Source organism: Centruroides sculpturatus, unplaced genomic scaffold (genome assembly GCF_000671375.1).
Source record: "Centruroides sculpturatus isolate CEXI.00-Female unplaced genomic scaffold, Cexi_2.0 scaffold2100, whole genome shotgun sequence".
Taxonomy (NCBI): domain Eukaryota; kingdom Metazoa; phylum Arthropoda; class Arachnida; order Scorpiones; family Buthidae; genus Centruroides; species Centruroides sculpturatus.
Genome location: NW_019386507.1, coordinates 43,839 through 61,157, shown reverse-complemented (window position 1 = coordinate 61,157; position 17,319 = coordinate 43,839). Strand labels below are relative to the sequence as shown.

General features: G+C 29.9%; 2 protein-coding genes across 2 annotated transcripts in view; one reads left to right on the top strand and one right to left on the bottom strand.

Moving 5' to 3' along the window:
- The first annotated feature begins 7,093 nt into the window (after positions 1-7,093).
- The window catches only part of LOC111615168, a 19,932-nt gene continuing 9,706 nt past the window's right edge, over positions 7,094-17,319 (top strand). Inside the window, exons 1-2 of the mRNA XM_023356566.1 lie at positions 7,094-7,204; positions 14,794-14,964. Of these exons, the coding sequence (XP_023212334.1) occupies positions 14,878-14,964 (87 nt within the window). The 5' untranslated portion in view covers positions 7,094-7,204; positions 14,794-14,877. The remainder of the gene's footprint in view (positions 7,205-14,793; positions 14,965-17,319) is intronic.
- LOC111615169 lies at positions 8,686-14,035 on the bottom strand. Its single transcript, XM_023356567.1, has 3 exons — positions 13,496-14,035; positions 10,517-12,423; positions 8,686-8,773 (listed from the first exon to the last, which is right to left on the bottom strand). Exons 1-3 carry the CDS (start codon positions 14,033-14,035, stop codon positions 8,686-8,688), a joined length of 2,535 nt encoding a protein of 844 aa, XP_023212335.1.

The window sequence follows — 17,319 nt, the reverse complement described above, 5'->3', positions numbered from 1 at the left end:
ACTCTGCTACTACACACAGACACACCTCATTGTTATTATGTTGTTTGTTTATGCAAAGTCTTCATTAATGTGAAGTAGATTTGCAGTCCCTTGGATGAGTATAAACATTTCAATATTAACAACTTTAGTTAATACAAAATATTAGTTAATATGTAAAGTATGCTGTATTCCAGAAATGTAATAGCAATTATATTACAATATTTAATAAAAAGCACACTGCTTCTGGCTTCCCAAAGTCCAGAAACCAAATTGGAAATGCACAAGTCATGTCATGATGAGGGGTGACTTTTTTGACTAACATTAATAACAATGCTTATGATATCAATGTTATCATCATTGGCAATGCATCACCCTGATGACAATAGTTTCAACTTAAAAAATTACGCTCTCTTAGTCTCCACTTCATATACTATGACAATACCAAACTATTAGTTAAGACAGTTGATGTATGTGATGAAAACTAGAAGCAAATAGAATTGGGATATTTTTAATTAAAAATTTGTAGTTTTATGAAATAAATCTTATTTTTAATTGCTTTAATAATGGAAATCGACTGAATTACAATATTAAATACTGTAGTTAGTTTGTAATTTTAAAATATAAAAAACAAACTGTTTCCATCAAAATCCAAGCAAGTAATTAGTAAAGTTTTATGCATATCCAGATTCTAGGTTCAATTTGGTAGCTAGGTCTGCTTGTTATAGACAGTAGCAGTACTGTAGTTTTAATCATTGTTCTAACAGATGTTGAAAAAACATTCCTTCTTTGAGCCTCTATATCAATAAAGTATTATTAGAGCAATGCAAAAGTTTATCTTTTAAACATATCCAAATAAGAAAAACAATGAAATAACTGGGAGAAAATTTGGCTTTTGCAATTTGATGGTGTGACTGTTGATGTTTTGTAAAGTTTGCTTAATATAAACCTTGATAATACAAGGTGCCAATTTTTAAGTCCAACTTTTTATTAATGGGGTTTCACTATATATATACAGTATGTAGAACTGCTGAACAGATTTTGTAAGGCACCAAATTTGAATATTTCTTTTACCCCCTTTTTGTTTAGTGCACATTTGATTTTTTTTGAATTTTGGAACATTGTGGAAAACATTAATTTTCTGTGTTTTATTTATTGCATTAAGTTGTTGTAACAGTTGTTTTTTAAATTAAAAGAAAAAAAAGTTTGACTAAAATTATTTTCAGGCATTTTAGGTGTGAAAATGATCCCTTGCTCTCAAAAAATTCAGTTCAATATACAGTTAAAAATATGATACTTTCACATAAAATATCATCTATACATAATGAACTTTCTGCATTTGTAATAATTCTGAACATAATAGTTATATTTATGATCTTTCAAATATATATATATATTAAATTTTATAGTTTATTTTTCAATTTTTTTTTCATATTTGTAAACATAATTAACATATGAATTGGAATTTATTTACATTTTTAGTATTTGTTTTTCATAAATGTTTTGAAGTGTTATAAAAATTTCAGTGTGTGGCTCTTTTTTTTTTTTTTTTTTTTTTTTTTTAGTTANCTTTTCAAAGAAATTTAGCTTGCAATTTCTTTTATAATTTATATTCTTTTGTTAAAATCATTTATATTTTATTAATTTATGTATTTCAGAGGATATTTACTTTTAATGTTGTAAACTTTAAACATCATGCTATATTTAATAGTCTTTAATGTTTATCTATACTGCCATTGATAAGTTACATTAATAAAAAAATATTTCTAATTTGGAGTTTTAATATTCTTTTCAATAATTGGAATGTTTAGTTAGAATAATTTGTAATAGTAGCATTAATAGAAATGTTAACAAATGTCATAAAAAAATAAATATACGAATATATATATATACATACAACATACATAAAATTTTTTTCTTCAAACATGAAAATTATTTTATAATTAAATAACCTGTACTTAAAATTCATAGTTAAGCAGTAAACTTGTTTGCTACACTAGGATTCACTGATAAATCATATTGCTATTTTTTGAAGTAACATTAAACTTAAGTAATAATGTGCTTAGCTGATTTACTTGTAGATCCACATCTGTTGTTTATCTATAGAAAAACATTTTCATTAATAATTTGACATGTATAAAGTTCAAAATTATTATTATCAACATTAATAGTTAACAATGTTTAAGAATTAAATTTTAACTTAGAGTATAAAAAATAAAATTTTAAGTCTTGATTTTTGTGAAAGTAAATTTGATTTATTTAACTTACAAATTTTTCTTAATGTATTTCATATTTAACTTATTGTACATAATATATAACATTTGATATCAGGTACTATAAGTCATGCTTAGGAATTATAAAAATTTCTTTAAAGTTTAGAATACTATATATTTATTATAAAATAAAGTACCAGCAAGTTGGTCTTCAGTGAGTTGATTTCCACAGTGAATGTGTTTAAATTTGTTTTATATTCTTATCATCAAAAAATGTAATGAATGTTTTAAGTTATAAAAAAGTTTTTTAAAAGCAATGATTTTAATTTAATATTCATTAGTTAAAGTTTATAAAAATTTTCAAAAATAATTTTTCTGTTGTAATTTGAATATTATAAAATTATTAAAATAGGTGGGTTTAAAAAAAATTCTTTATAAAATTTGAATTTACCTAAATCTCATACTCTAACGAAAAATATTTACTACAAGAAGTATTTTTGGAATTGGATTAATGCCATATAGTCTTCTGCATGCTGTTAACTTAGTAAATGATCCATTTGAAGAATTAGAACAGTGAAGTCGATGTAAAATTTAATGAGATTAAATTTCTTAGAAAGGTAATCAAAATAAATCTGTTTGAAATTAAATATTATAAAATAGGTAACTTGTAAAATTATTCCTATATCCTTTACAATCTTTAAGCACATTCATAAGCTTTATTTCTTATAATTGTGGTTATTCAAATATAGTAGTAACATATTTTAAATTAAAAATAAAATTTAAAAATATAGGTATGTAATGTAAGGCATGTAAACTTCAGACAAAATTAAAGTTTAGAAATTTATATATTTATGTAAATGAACTATTATTCTAAATATATATAGTGTACTATAATTTCCATTACTTGTATGTTTATTGTCATAATATAATATAAACATTATAGTAGTATTTTGGTTTTTTTAATATAATTAAGATAATTTACTCTTGTAAATATTAAATTGTATTTTTGTACTCATAAACAGTTCCTACTGTTTCAGTTTGTATATAAATTATTTAGCCACTTAAGGTTTTGAAAATATTTTAATACTTTAAAAGAATTAGATTGTAGAATTTTAAATACTTTTATGAATAAGATTCTTTATTATTAAGGATGAAATTGATAAAATTTTTGTTTTCAAAAGCATATTAAAAAATCTGCTTTATTGGAACTTACTTCAATAACATTTTCTCAAGTACTTTTGGAAAACCAGGTCTATTACCAGGAGATATAATAGGCTTGATTGCTCAAAAATACTTAAAAAATGTTGAATGAGCTTTCAATAAAACAGATTTTTTTTTATTATAAATTGAAGAATTTCAAGTTGTTCTCATTAAATATTAAATTATTTTAGTTTATCAGTAATCAGAAAATTTCTTTTTAATTCAAAGCTCATAAATATTCAAACATTTATTTCAAAAACTGTCTCAAAACATTTTAAAGAATAAACTTTACAATATTCTAAACTTCCAAATCAGATATTACTTTATATAGACAAATTACAAATTAAACTTTTATAATTAAAATTGGGGATCTGTTAAAATGGGGGAAATCAAAAGATACAAGCTATGTGCCTATATAAGAATTATTAGTATGAACAGTTCACTGACTTCAGACAGATCTCCTAAAATGACTGAGAAACAACAGCATGTAAATACAATTCAGATAACAGTTCCATCTATAATTCTCTTGAAAAATTCTGTAGTCAAAACTTTGCTCCTCCTAAGTCAATGACTAATTTACAATCAACCAATAAATGAAAAATGTTTAAGAGGGAATCCTCTATAAAAAAGAATTGTGCCAGTTTTTTAAAATTTTATAAGAAAGAAATAGAATTTGTATCTGACCTACAAAACAAGTATTAGTAGCGTGTCCATCAACTTTGGACAGATCTCTAGAATTTTTTAATATAGAATTTTGTATTCTAGAATTTATTAACTCTTAACTTATTACAAAATTTTAAGAAAGAAGTACACTATTTTATTTGAATATTTACAGTTTTAAGAAACTGTAAATATTCAAATAAAATCATTAGTATAACAAATTTTTAACTTTTTTTTAACATTTTCTTTAAATTCTTTTATTATATATCCATTTAATAGTGTTTTAATTAAATATATTCTATTTAAAAACTCTCTAATTAAAAGACATCAAATTTTGTTATTTTAAAACAAAAATGTGAAATACTAATATACTATCACTGCACAAAAGTGACACACATCGGTTAAAGGTTCTGTAAGTCAGATTTATTGTAAAAATGTGAAATGTTGAAATCAAATTTTTTAATATTTAAATTGAAAATAGTGCTATAAATTGTGTGATTGAATTTTATATATATATAGAAATGCGACAGTGATTTTTATTTAGATGCGTCTATCAGTTTTTCCTAAAATTTTCTAATTTCATTCTGAAATAGTCTGAATTATTTCATATTCTATAAATCTAGTTAAAAAGTACTTTTAATTTTTAGTTCAAAGCATTTCAGAATTCAATAGAAGCTTTCTGAAAAAGGCTTTGGAAGCCTTGTTTATAATATAGTAAAAAAATAAATGAAAAAAGAAAAATAATTTATGATAAAATCTTAGTAAGGTATGCGGTTTTATTTATATAAAAGATTTAAAATATTACCATAATTTGTGCTTTAACAATTTTTTTATTTTTACAAATACTGTTAAAAATATCTTTTTGAAAGCAATAGTGGATCTAGACATACCCAAAGGGAGGCTAACCCAAAAGTTTTTGAATACAATGGAATCTGGTTAACTTGAACTGGGATAATTTGAAGTTGCATTTACTCAGTCATTTTCTTTCCTCAGTCATCTAGCATAGGGGTTTATATCTTAAATCAAACTGTTTAACTTAAATGGGGGTTTGGTACAGTATTTTCATAATAATGAAGATTTAATTTTAATTTTCTGTTAGATAAACGTTAATTATTTTATTTATTGAAAAAACTAATTGGAAACTTTCAGACACTAACTGCCATTTGAATCTGCTTTTTATTATTATGTTGGGTTTAGTGGGTTATACTTGGTTGACACCAGTGGCTGTGTACTATGCCGGACCAGAGTCAAGGCATAGCAACGAAAACAAAACTAAAATTAAATAAGTGTGTTAGTATCAGTATTCAGGAATTTCCTAACAATATAGCATGTATTCAATATAGTGGCCTTCTGTAGTTGTGATGTATGTATTTCTATTCAATTATAATGTTTCCAGGCTTTTGTGTAGTGTGTGTGGTATCACACCTGTACAGGAGAGAATGACAGGTACAATAAGCACCCTTTCCATCTCCACAGATGCCTTATTTCCNAACTTTTATAATTAAAATTGGGGATCTGTTAAAATGGGGGAAATCAAAAGATACAAGCTATGTGCCTATATAAGAATTATTAGTATGAACAGTTCACTGACTTCAGACAGATCTCCTAAAATGACTGAGAAACAACAGCATGTAAATACAATTCAGATAACAGTTCCATCTATAATTCTCTTGAAAAATTCTGTAGTCAAAACTTTGCTCCTCCTAAGTCAATGACTAATTTACAATCAACCAATAAATGAAAAATGTTTAAGAGGGAATCCTCTATAAAAAAGAATTGTGCCAGTTTTTTAAAATTTTATAAGAAAGAAATAGAATTTGTATCTGACCTACAAAACAAGTATTAGTAGCGTGTCCATCAACTTTGGACAGATCTCTAGAATTTTTTAATATAGAATTTTGTATTCTAGAATTTATTAACTCTTAACTTATTACAAAATTTTAAGAAAGAAGTACACTATTTTATTTGAATATTTACAGTTTTAAGAAACTGTAAATATTCAAATAAAATCATTAGTATAACAAATTTTTAACTTTTTTTTAACATTTTCTTTAAATTCTTTTATTATATATCCATTTAATAGTGTTTTAATTAAATATATTCTATTTAAAAACTCTCTAATTAAAAGACATCAAATTTTGTTATTTTAAAACAAAAATGTGAAATACTAATATACTATCACTGCACAAAAGTGACACACATCGGTTAAAGGTTCTGTAAGTCAGATTTATTGTAAAAATGTGAAATGTTGAAATCAAATTTTTTAATATTTAAATTGAAAATAGTGCTATAAATTGTGTGATTGAATTTTATATATATATAGAAATGCGACAGTGATTTTTATTTAGATGCGTCTATCAGTTTTTCCTAAAATTTTCTAATTTCATTCTGAAATAGTCTGAATTATTTCATATTCTATAAATCTAGTTAAAAAGTACTTTTAATTTTTAGTTCAAAGCATTTCAGAATTCAATAGAAGCTTTCTGAAAAAGGCTTTGGAAGCCTTGTTTATAATATAGTAAAAAAATAAATGAAAAAAGAAAAATAATTTATGATAAAATCTTAGTAAGGTATGCGGTTTTATTTATATAAAAGATTTAAAATATTACCATAATTTGTGCTTTAACAATTTTTTTATTTTTACAAATACTGTTAAAAATATCTTTTTGAAAGCAATAGTGGATCTAGACATACCCAAAGGGAGGCTAACCCAAAAGTTTTTGAATACAATGGAATCTGGTTAACTTGAACTGGGATAATTTGAAGTTGCATTTACTCAGTCATTTTCTTTCCTCAGTCATCTAGCATAGGGGTTTATATCTTAAATCAAACTGTTTAACTTAAATGGGGGTTTGGTACAGTATTTTCATAATAATGAAGATTTAATTTTAATTTTCTGTTAGATAAACGTTAATTATTTTATTTATTGAAAAAACTAATTGGAAACTTTCAGACACTAACTGCCATTTGAATCTGCTTTTTATTATTATGTTGGGTCATACTCTAACGAAAAATATTTACTACAAGAAGTATTTTTGGAATTGGATTAATGCCATATAGTCTTCTGCATGCTGTTAACTTAGTAAATGATCCATTTGAAGAATTAGAACAGTGAAGTCGATGTAAAATTTAATGAGATTAAATTTCTTAGAAAGGTAATCAAAATAAATCTGTTTGAAATTAAATATTATAANACTGCCATTTGAATCTGCTTTTTATTATTATGTTGGGTTTAGTGGGTTATACTTGGTTGACACCAGTGGCTGTGTACTATGCCGGACCAGAGTCAAGGCATAGCAACGAAAACAAAACTAAAATTAAATAAGTGTGTTAGTATCAGTATTCAGGAATTTCCTAACAATATAGCATGTATTCAATATAGTGGCCTTCTGTAGTTGTGATGTATGTATTTCTATTCAATTATAATGTTTCCAGGCTTTTGTGTAGTGTGTGTGGTATCACACCTGTACAGGAGAGAATGACAGGTACAATAAGCACCCTTTCCATCTCCACAGATGCCTTATTTCCTGGTCAAGTTCTGTGTACTTACTGACTTTTTCAGTGCATGTGTTTTGTATATTGTGAGTGTTTGGAATGGCTATGTCTATAATGTATGTGATTTTATTGTGTTTGTCAATGAGTGTGATGTCTGGTCTGTTGTGGTAAATTGTTTTATCTGTGATTACGGCTCTGTCGTCGTACATTTTGTGTGTGTTGTTTTCCAATACTGTCTGTGGAATGTATTTGTAGTATGGTTTGTGGATGTCTAATAATTTGTGTTTTTCTGCAAGATCTTGGTGTATTATATTTGCTACTTGATTATGTCTGTGTAAATAATCTGTCTGTGCCAAGAGCTTGCACCCAGAAGTAATGTGTTGTATAGTTTCTGGCACAATGTGGCATTTTCTGCATGTGTCATTGGTGAATGTTGTATCTTTGAGTATGTGTTTTCTGTAGTTTTTAGTATTTATGACCTGATCCTGTATGGCAATCAAGAATCCTTTCGTCTCCCCAAAGAGGCATCCCTGATCTAACCAGTTGTTTGATGCAGTTTTGTCAACAATTATTATTATTTATTATTATTATTATTATCAGAGGAGAAAGTGACATTATGGAACCCCATTTTCATTATAGTGAATTGTAAACAAAGTATCATAAGTATACCCACATTTTTTGTGCAAAAAGTACTGGTAGCTATTAAACTAAATGTTCCTAATCGGATTTTTTGCTAGCATAATTATAAGTATGGTTTTTGAAGGCTTCTGTAAAAAAAGGTCAAAGTAGTTTTTGGAAGCTGGGTGGTAATATGGAATTGTGTGTTTTCAAAAAAATGCTTTAATATATTCAAAAACAAATAGAAAAATACAAAAAAGTTAATTAATTACAAAATCATATACTCCAATGTATTTTATCAAAAAAATGCTTTAATAATAGAAAAATATCACCTCCATCAACTTATATTATTCCACCAGCTTTTTTTTGATATTCTCAGGAAGAATTGGCTTTCTACTAGTGTTTTCTTCACAAATTGCTCTGGACCAATGTTTGCTTGAAATGAGAGTTTGCAAAGTAATTTTTTGCACCTCATAAAATTTTGCAGCTTTCTTCAGCCCCATTTTCTTGTCCCTTACCATACTTAACTACCTCTGCCATTTTTTCCTGGCTCCATGTTTGTTTCTTTGGGTTTTTCTTTGGTTTGTTCAGCTGTGCTTTCTCTACGCATCCTGAAAATTTAAAAAAATTAGTTTAAAAGAAAACTTATCTATCAAAAACAGTTTTGTTAACCTAAATAACTTAAGTAGGTCTAGCTAAATTCTGATTTATAGTTTTAGGTATCTATTTCTAATTTTTTAATTTTCTTTCTATTTTTTCACTCATCTACCACATAATTTTACAAAAATTATTCCATGGTTTGAACTTGTGGGTAATATGGAATCCCAGAGGAGTCAGATTCCATATTAAAAACACCAATGGGGTCTATATTTCACGCATTGCCATCTTGGGTTAACTTAATTTCTGTTGACACCAAACTTTAAAAATGTGAACATCAGACAGATTAATATATACTCCAAGGCCTCTAGAACGTGACACATGCATCAGTGAACCTACGACAACATGATTTATATTTTAGAAATAATTAAATTCACTTACCATTGAAAAGTTTGGAATTGCAAAAAACAAGTGTCCTGTTTCACTGAGTGCAACTGCATAACTAAAGTGGGAGATGTCCTTCCCTTGTTATGGATGTCTGCCTAGTGCAGTTCAGCCACAGTTTTCTGGAGTTTACCTATTATCAGTCTGAAATAGCGGGGTTCCATAATACTACTTTTTCCTTTATTATTATTACTATTACCTATTATTATTATTGCTGGTGAATTTCCCTGACTAGTTGATATAATAGATAATAAATGAAATTTTGATAAATTAATTTCAAAAATGATTTATAGTCCAATTCTATGTAAAAATTTTTGTCTTTTTGGCAAAATTTTAAAAATATAACAATTGTAAAGAGAGGTTTTCTGGTGGTAAAAAAACAAGAAACTGATTCTAGATGCAAAATACTGCAGTTTAAAAAATCCTCACTAAACACTTAAAGTGAATGGATCAATCATTCAGGAAATCATTTTTGAGCTTCTAGACAACACCAACAGGTTTACGTTAACACAACAGTTCTGTATAATAAGACCATAGAATTTTATTTATTTATTTGAAAACTCCATACATAAAATTAATTTTTAGGAGGAGGGGTAACATTAATAACTTTGGTTAATAAATTATATTTATTCCATATAGACTCAAATGAGTCGTTGATGGAGAAAAATCCATGAATTCTATCTGCTGGATTTTTACAAACAACATTATTAGTACAAAAAACATTATTAGGAAGTGTTGATAGACGCAGATATTCAAAATCCTGGCAGTCAAACATGTAGTGATTTAAAGTCGCATTTCCTTTCTTACAAAACGGACACATTTCCGATGAACGTAGGTCAACACACAAGTGTTTTCATATTAAACGAAACTTATTTAGACGAATCTGAATGATCGTTTTCTTAACAATAAACGGTAACTGCTGATAATAAATGTAAAAACACCGATTGTTGTCTAGTATTTCTGGATACCATAAATGATACTTAGCCTTAAGAATCCTGTCCCCCTCTTCTCTCAAGAAAAGATTATCAAACTCTTGTAAAATTGTATTTGCATAATATTTCAAAACATCTGGAGAGGAATCTATTAAGGAGAGTGAAAAACCTATTCTATTAAATAGATTCTCCAGTTTAGTAAACCAACAGTATTTGAACGATCTTTTCGATGGAAACTTCTTGAAGGTTAAATAAGCCTCGCATTCCAAAGATGATGGGTCAGAGATTATGCTTGTCAGAAAATTTAAGGTCAGTTTTATCAAACGTTTCCGAGGAAACTCAAGGCCCAATTCTGATCTGATTGCATACGATGGGACCGACCTCTCGAGACCAAAAAGACGACGAAAGAACATCAGTTCTATAGAGTCAATATCTTCAAAGCAAAAAGGCCCCCAAAAGGGCAAACCATAAGACCAACTCGAAGTAAAAAGAGAGGCGGCAAGTTTCTTACATAAAGCCATATGGCTGTTTTTAACCTTTCTCAAGATGTCTATAATAACATTTATCTTGGAAAATGCTTTACCTTTAACGTAAGAAATGTAATTTTGGAACGAGCCAGTAGCTGAGAGACAAATCCCCAAATATATTACTTCATTAACAATACTGACTCCTCTACCATTTAAGAAAAACTTATCAGCTTTCCTCAACCTTCCACCTTGTCTAAAAATTATTATTTTCGACTTTGATAAATTAATGCGCAAACCCAAATTAGAGGAATAATTATATAACCTGTCCAGTTTTCTTTGTAGATAAATCGGGGTAGTGGATAACACCACTGTATCATCAGCAAATTGAAGTAAATGGACTTCGTAGTTTCCCAGAGAAATGGAATCTTTACTTAAATCATCAAAAACGTGTACCATGTCGTTAACATAACAAATAAACAATATCGGACTTAAGGAATCACCCTGTGGCAAACCCTTTTCCAATGAAAAGGCATCAGTAAATCCGGCACTAGTGGAAACCCTTGCTTTCAAACCTGAAAATAGACATTGAATAATGTCAATAAACTTATCTGAGATTCCAAGCATTTTTAATTTCGATAACAAAATCTTCAAAACAACACTGTCAAAAGCTTTCTCGTAGTCAATAAACACTGCAAGTAAACGTTGTCTTTTCTTTGAAAGTTGTCTACAAATAATGGAATGGAGAATCAAAATATTACTCAAAGTGCTCTTCCGAGGTTGGAAAGCAAACTGCACAGGTTGAATCAAACTCCTCTCTCTTAGCCAAGTACTCAATCTATTTGCCAAAATAGAGGTAAATATCTTTTGAACTACAGGCAACAACGATATTGGTCGAAAGTTAGCGGGATCATCTAGTGGACCTTTTTTATGGATAACTTTTATCTTTACCTCCAACCACTGTTTCGGGATTCTAGCAGTGTCATAAACCCGATTAAATAACTTGGCCAAGTAAGGAACCAAAGTGTCCCTTGAGTAAACAATTAAAGACGGTGAAACATTATCCACCCCGGGAGCAGAACGAATCCGCATTTTTTGAAGTGTTGTATTCACCTCTGAATCAGAAATAGGAAGATCCAAAATAGGATCAACAATACAAGAAGCCATCGGTAGTGACATAATCGGAAGTAATTTCGCTGTATTTAAACTAAATAACTTTTGATAATAAATAAACCAAGCGGTCAAGGAAATCTCATGGTCTAGTATACGCCTGACCCGACAAAAACGACCTACCCGAAACCAAAAGGCCTTAGAATCTCTAATACCAGCCAACTGGAATGCATAATTACAAAAATATCTCCTCTTTTTGGCCTTAATAAGTGAATTATATTGTCGTTTCAAATTTAAAAAAGAGGCCAAATCAGCCTGGCTGTTAGATCTGCGAAATTTGCCCAGGGCAGTGTTCCTCACTCGCTTCTGAATGTAGCACGACCCATCAAACCAAGGGGGACGAGCCCTCCTATAAGGCCCAACACCTTCAATTAACACATTTAGTCTTCTTTCTATAGAGCATAGCTCGGACAAAATAATACCATAGAAATCTTCAACAGTCATCGAATCAAAGTTTAAATTCTGGAAACTCTGCGATACGGCATCACCAAACAATTCTACTTTAGAATCATCCCAAACAAAACGAATCTTAGTGGGGCTAGGCCCATCAACAAAAGAAAATCTGTTTCCGGTTGACAACTGTAATTCCACTGGAAAATGGTCCGAAGATGAGAGAGACCCAACACGAAAGGATTCAACCTTACGAACCAGATTCTGAGAAACGACAATAAAGTCTATTACCGAGCTATCCACTTTTGACAAAAAAGTTAGTTCACCTGGGAAATCTCCTTTAGTACGACCAATGAGGAGAATAAAATCATGTTCAATCAACCATTGCAGAAATTGTCTCCCGGCCGGTCAAGCTTTAAATCCTTTGACCTTCTGACATCAAAAATGTTGGGAGAAGCTACATCCAAATGCGAGTCAATTACTTCACCAATATGAACGTTAAAATCGCCCATTATCACAATTCCATTGTAGTACGAAGACCATGAGTTCAAAATAGAAGAAAACAAATCCAAACGTAAGCCATGCTGCCTCAGCGAACCAGCATATACCACTAACACCAGGATCTTCCTAGGTTCGAGAGCCGAATACAGTGATAAACCAATCACCATCAAATCAGGGTATGTTTCCAACAACTCGAAGTGCCCTCTAACTTTATCAAAAAAGAACAAAATACCCCCATGGGGTCTACCTCGGCCCCAATGGCTTTTCCGCTGGAATCATGAAATACTTCCAGTTAACTGGAAGAAAGTTAGCAAGAAAATCTCCATCCACTGATACCATCCAGGTTTCAACAAGGGCTATACAAATTAAACCTGGTCGTTTAGTCATGTAATCCAACAAAGAACACTTGGTGCTAAACCCACAACAATTCCAAAAAAACAAAGATTCCGAATAACTACCTGAACCTAACTGGTCCGGGCACGAAGTTGAAAGTCTCTCCAAACCTATTTTCCTGCGGGGAGGAAAATTCAAAATAAAAAAGAAACAGGCACCTCAATTAAATGATGGTCCAAAATAGAATACGTGAATGTCTTGTCGTCTACATGTAATACGTCATCTCGCAAAAAAACATGACGACCAGCTCCCCGGTATTCTTTTAAAAAGGTAACCAGATTTTTACGGCAAACACGGGAGTTAAACGACAGATCCGGTGCCAACCTAAATTTCACCGATCTTTCCCTATCCGCTTGAAAAGTTTTCGTCTGAAATTTTTGCAATAAATGGTTTCGACATTTCCAGGACGACAACTGGATGCAATAGAATTCCCGAGCTTTACCTTGACAACATTGACAATATTATGCCCCGACAGATCAGTCACATCCAGTTCCTTAGAAAATAGGTTAACAATATAATCCCGCGAATCCAACTCGGGCGGAATACTATGGTTAAACAACATTAAATTGCTTCTGTTTGAAGCATTAACTTGTCTATCGTAGGCAAAGGAGTGTAACTCACCAATATCTTCCAATGGTAACTGTTGTTGCTGTTCCAGTTTATCTAATCGGGAACTTACGTTAGAAAAGTCAGTTTCCAATTTCCTTACCGAGGACAAGGTTGACTGGTTGGCCATTTCCAGACTGGCAAGTCTATCTTCGATACACTTCAACTGCATCATTAGTGCATTTAAAGTCGTCTCCAAATATTGCCGTAAATTTAACAATTCTTCTCTATCTGGGTCCAGAGGAGATTGCCTCTTAAAATATTGATCCAACCTTGGATATTTAACACCAGGATCACTCGGTGAACGGTGATGTTTAGTTCCCTTCCGTTCTTCTTGGGTTTGCTTTAATGCCTCTAGAGGAGTACGTGGGAACATTTCCAAAAAAATTAGAACTAATAACACTGAATAACACAATAAAAATATACCAACTTGGGTAGCAAATAAATAAAAGGCACAGTAATTTACAATAAGAAAAAGTGTTAACAAATCTCCAACAAAAAGTCACCAGCAGCTGAGGTTACTCAACAGCGCCCCCCTATAATAAGACCATAGAATTTCATATGGATAGTTTATTACAGATCACCAATAAACCAATGCATAAAATCTTCATAACAAATCTTTGAAGTATGAATTTATTTTTCCTCCAGATTGATTCAAGTTAACCTGCTTCTACTGTAATACTTTTTATTAACATATGCATGACAGTTGTATTGCAGATGGTCCAGTAAACCATATTTGTCATCATAAATGTTTTTAAAAATTTTTGAAGTTCAAGCAAATTTTAATTGTTTTGATATCAATGCAGTGGACTTAAGTGCCTGTAGCCCTCCCACTATTTGAAAAGATTTTTCTCATATATTGTCTGAAAATTTAGTAAAAACAATTTTTTTTTTTTTTCAAATGAAGGAATTTAGAATGCTCATTATTTCATTAAATGGAACAATCAAATTTTTAAAACTGCACATATTAATTTGTATATATTTTTTTATACTAAATTTCACTAATCAATTAATATTGTTTTTGTCCTAATTTTTAATAAATGCTAATTATATTATATAAAAATTCTCTTCATATTACATATTTAATTGTTTTATTAATCAAAGTATTAATATTTGGTATTAATTTTTACTTAGGATTTGCGAAGTTATCCTCAATCCTCCAAGAAACAAAGAAATAAAGATGGTTTAATAGATAAATCAAAGTCGACTTACCAAAATATGCATGGATCTAATTCTAATCAACATTTTTCAACAAACCATTCTTCTAATAAATTATCTCTAGCTGCTTGGCAAAGTGAACAACAGGCAAGAAATTAAATAATTATTTATCAGTTTAGTTATTAATGAATTTTCAATGATTTTGTATTTGTCAGAGAAAATATGTCATTATAAAAAACATACCCTATAAACCAGTGAGTGGTGAGCGATGAAAAAAACAAAAAGGAAAGTTCACCACTAACATTTTTGAACTCCCCTGAGTTTTTCTTCAAGTGTTAAATGGAATTTCTGGTGGAACATAAAATACTTGGAATATGAAAATTTGGAGAAGAATTGTTCGAATCCAACGCTCAAGAAATATATGTCATGTCGCGCATGCACATTGTATGGCTAGCAGATCTTGACATTTAAAGATCAGTGTCAATCAGACCTTTCTCTTTTGTTTTTTCATCGCACACCACTCATTGATTTATAGGGTACATTTTTTACTACAACCCAGTGTTGTTGTTTAATATGGCGTTATTTTGATTATATTTAATGAATCTTGGATGTTAAGTTGTCATTGTACTTACTTGTACTGTATATATTCATTTGTTTTTGCTAAACTCTTTCTTCCTGTGTTTTCTTATATCGAAATTCGTATTCTGGCATTCCTCTCTCAAAAGATGAATTCTTTCAGCTACAGACACATCTACAATTATCATTTAAGTTTTATGCTTTAGTTTCTGATTTGAGAGTTTTGATCATTACAAAGAATTTTAATTAGAATATAATTTAGTTTTTTAATTAGACTCTTGTACCACAAATGCCAAATGATCTGTTGGATTTTTCAGGCTGTGTTAAAGCTACATTGGCAAATTTTTTGGTAATATTATAGTATGGGTTGTAATTTATATTTTGTACAGATATTTTTATAACCTAAAATACTGTTTATTTTTTGTTTTTCATTATTCAATAATGAATTTTCTGCAGTTATAAATTATAACCTTATATTGAATTAACCAAATAATACAGTAATTATTAATAATTTATTTCCTCAGGCCAAATTTATGATTTGATTACTAAATATTAGAGTTACAGCATGTAAATAATCCAGTAATTAGGTCTTCTCTGCATTTTTATAACAAAATTCCATCAGGGACTAAATTTCAGGGAAATGTATTCCTAAGAAATTCCTTGCCAGAATAATAATGACACGGGGAGATTCCTTTCCAGTTTATGTTGTTATATTGTTAATTATGCCAGGTTTACATGTGCATGGATTTGCTGGCACAAGTTCTCTTTCCAGTAAAACTTTTGTGCCAGTTACTGTTTACTGTGAGGCTCCGGAAATAGCTCCCCAAAAAAAGAAAGAGATGTAAAAATTTGTTAAATCTTGAGATAAAAAAATTATATAAGTGTCGAATCGGTGATACCGGACTGACGTCAGCGCTCATAAATAGTATTGATATAAGGAAAAACAAAATTTTAGATATAGAAAAAGAAAATTTAAAGTTAAGATGCACTTTAGAAAGCAAAATGAAACTAGAAAAATATCAGAATGAGCGTAGGTGTCATAGTCAACAATTAAACACAATCAGAGTCTAAAAGATGGTGTCGGATAAACCATCTCCAGTCGACCTTTTCCGCAAACTTTATGAAGCTCCATTTACACCTGGAGATGGGTGGAAGACCAATTAGAAAGTGATGATGTAAAGTCTGTCCAATTAGCAGCAAGTCGATCTCGAAAAACCTATAAAAACACCGATTCTAAGGACAACGGAACTTCCACAAAAGTCTCGATTGTTCCACACCTGTTGTATTCACGTCCTGTTCACAGTCCACGACCTGTTGTGTTCGTCGTCCTCTTCTCTTGGTGCTTCCACTCGCCACTATCTTGTGACTGTACAACTCCGAACTTTAACACACCATCGCCCCAGGGCTCCTCTTCAGCTTGACGGAAAGAAAAACATCAGTCATCCAATTGCTAGGACTGAGACATATGGGACCCTATCAATCATTTGTAAGCATGATCTTCAAAAAAATAAATAGTTTATTTGTTAAGCACTTGTCTCTTGCTGCCTCTAAAAACTGCCGCCCACATACGCGTAGACCTTAGACCAACGGTTCCCAACCTTTTTCGGGTGGCGACCCCTTTTTATAAAAGCCAAGTGACCCGCGACCCCGATACTATTGAAAAAGACATTTTTAATTAGGTAATTAAAAAAACAACGAAATTAGTTTTTAGTATAATTTTATTTTAAATTATGTCTAATAATTTAATGCGATTGTTGAAATTGTATGTTATTAACCAGCCTTAAAATTCGCGGGTGAGTTTTTGTTAACGCCAACCTCATGTCATTCTCAACATTTAATTTATTCCTCTCAAACTCTCAACACATGATTCAACCAACTGTGACGGAATAGCGTACCTAGATTACACTTATTTTAATTTTTAAAAAA

Excerpts from the sequence above, each read along its gene's own strand:
- LOC111615169 (XM_023356567.1), bottom strand. The coding sequence starts at position 14,035 with ATGTTCCCACGTACTCCTCTAGAGGCATTAAAGCAAACCCAAGAAGAA. Across the intron at positions 12,424-13,495 it reads ATATTGTCAATGTTGTCAAG|AATCTGGTTCGTAAGGTTGA; the intron begins GTAAAGCTCGGG and ends GTCGTTTCTCAG. Across the intron at positions 8,774-10,516 it reads CGTCTTTTTGGTCTCGAGAG|GATGCGTAGAGAAAGCACAG; the intron begins GTCGGTCCCATC and ends TTAAATTTTCAG.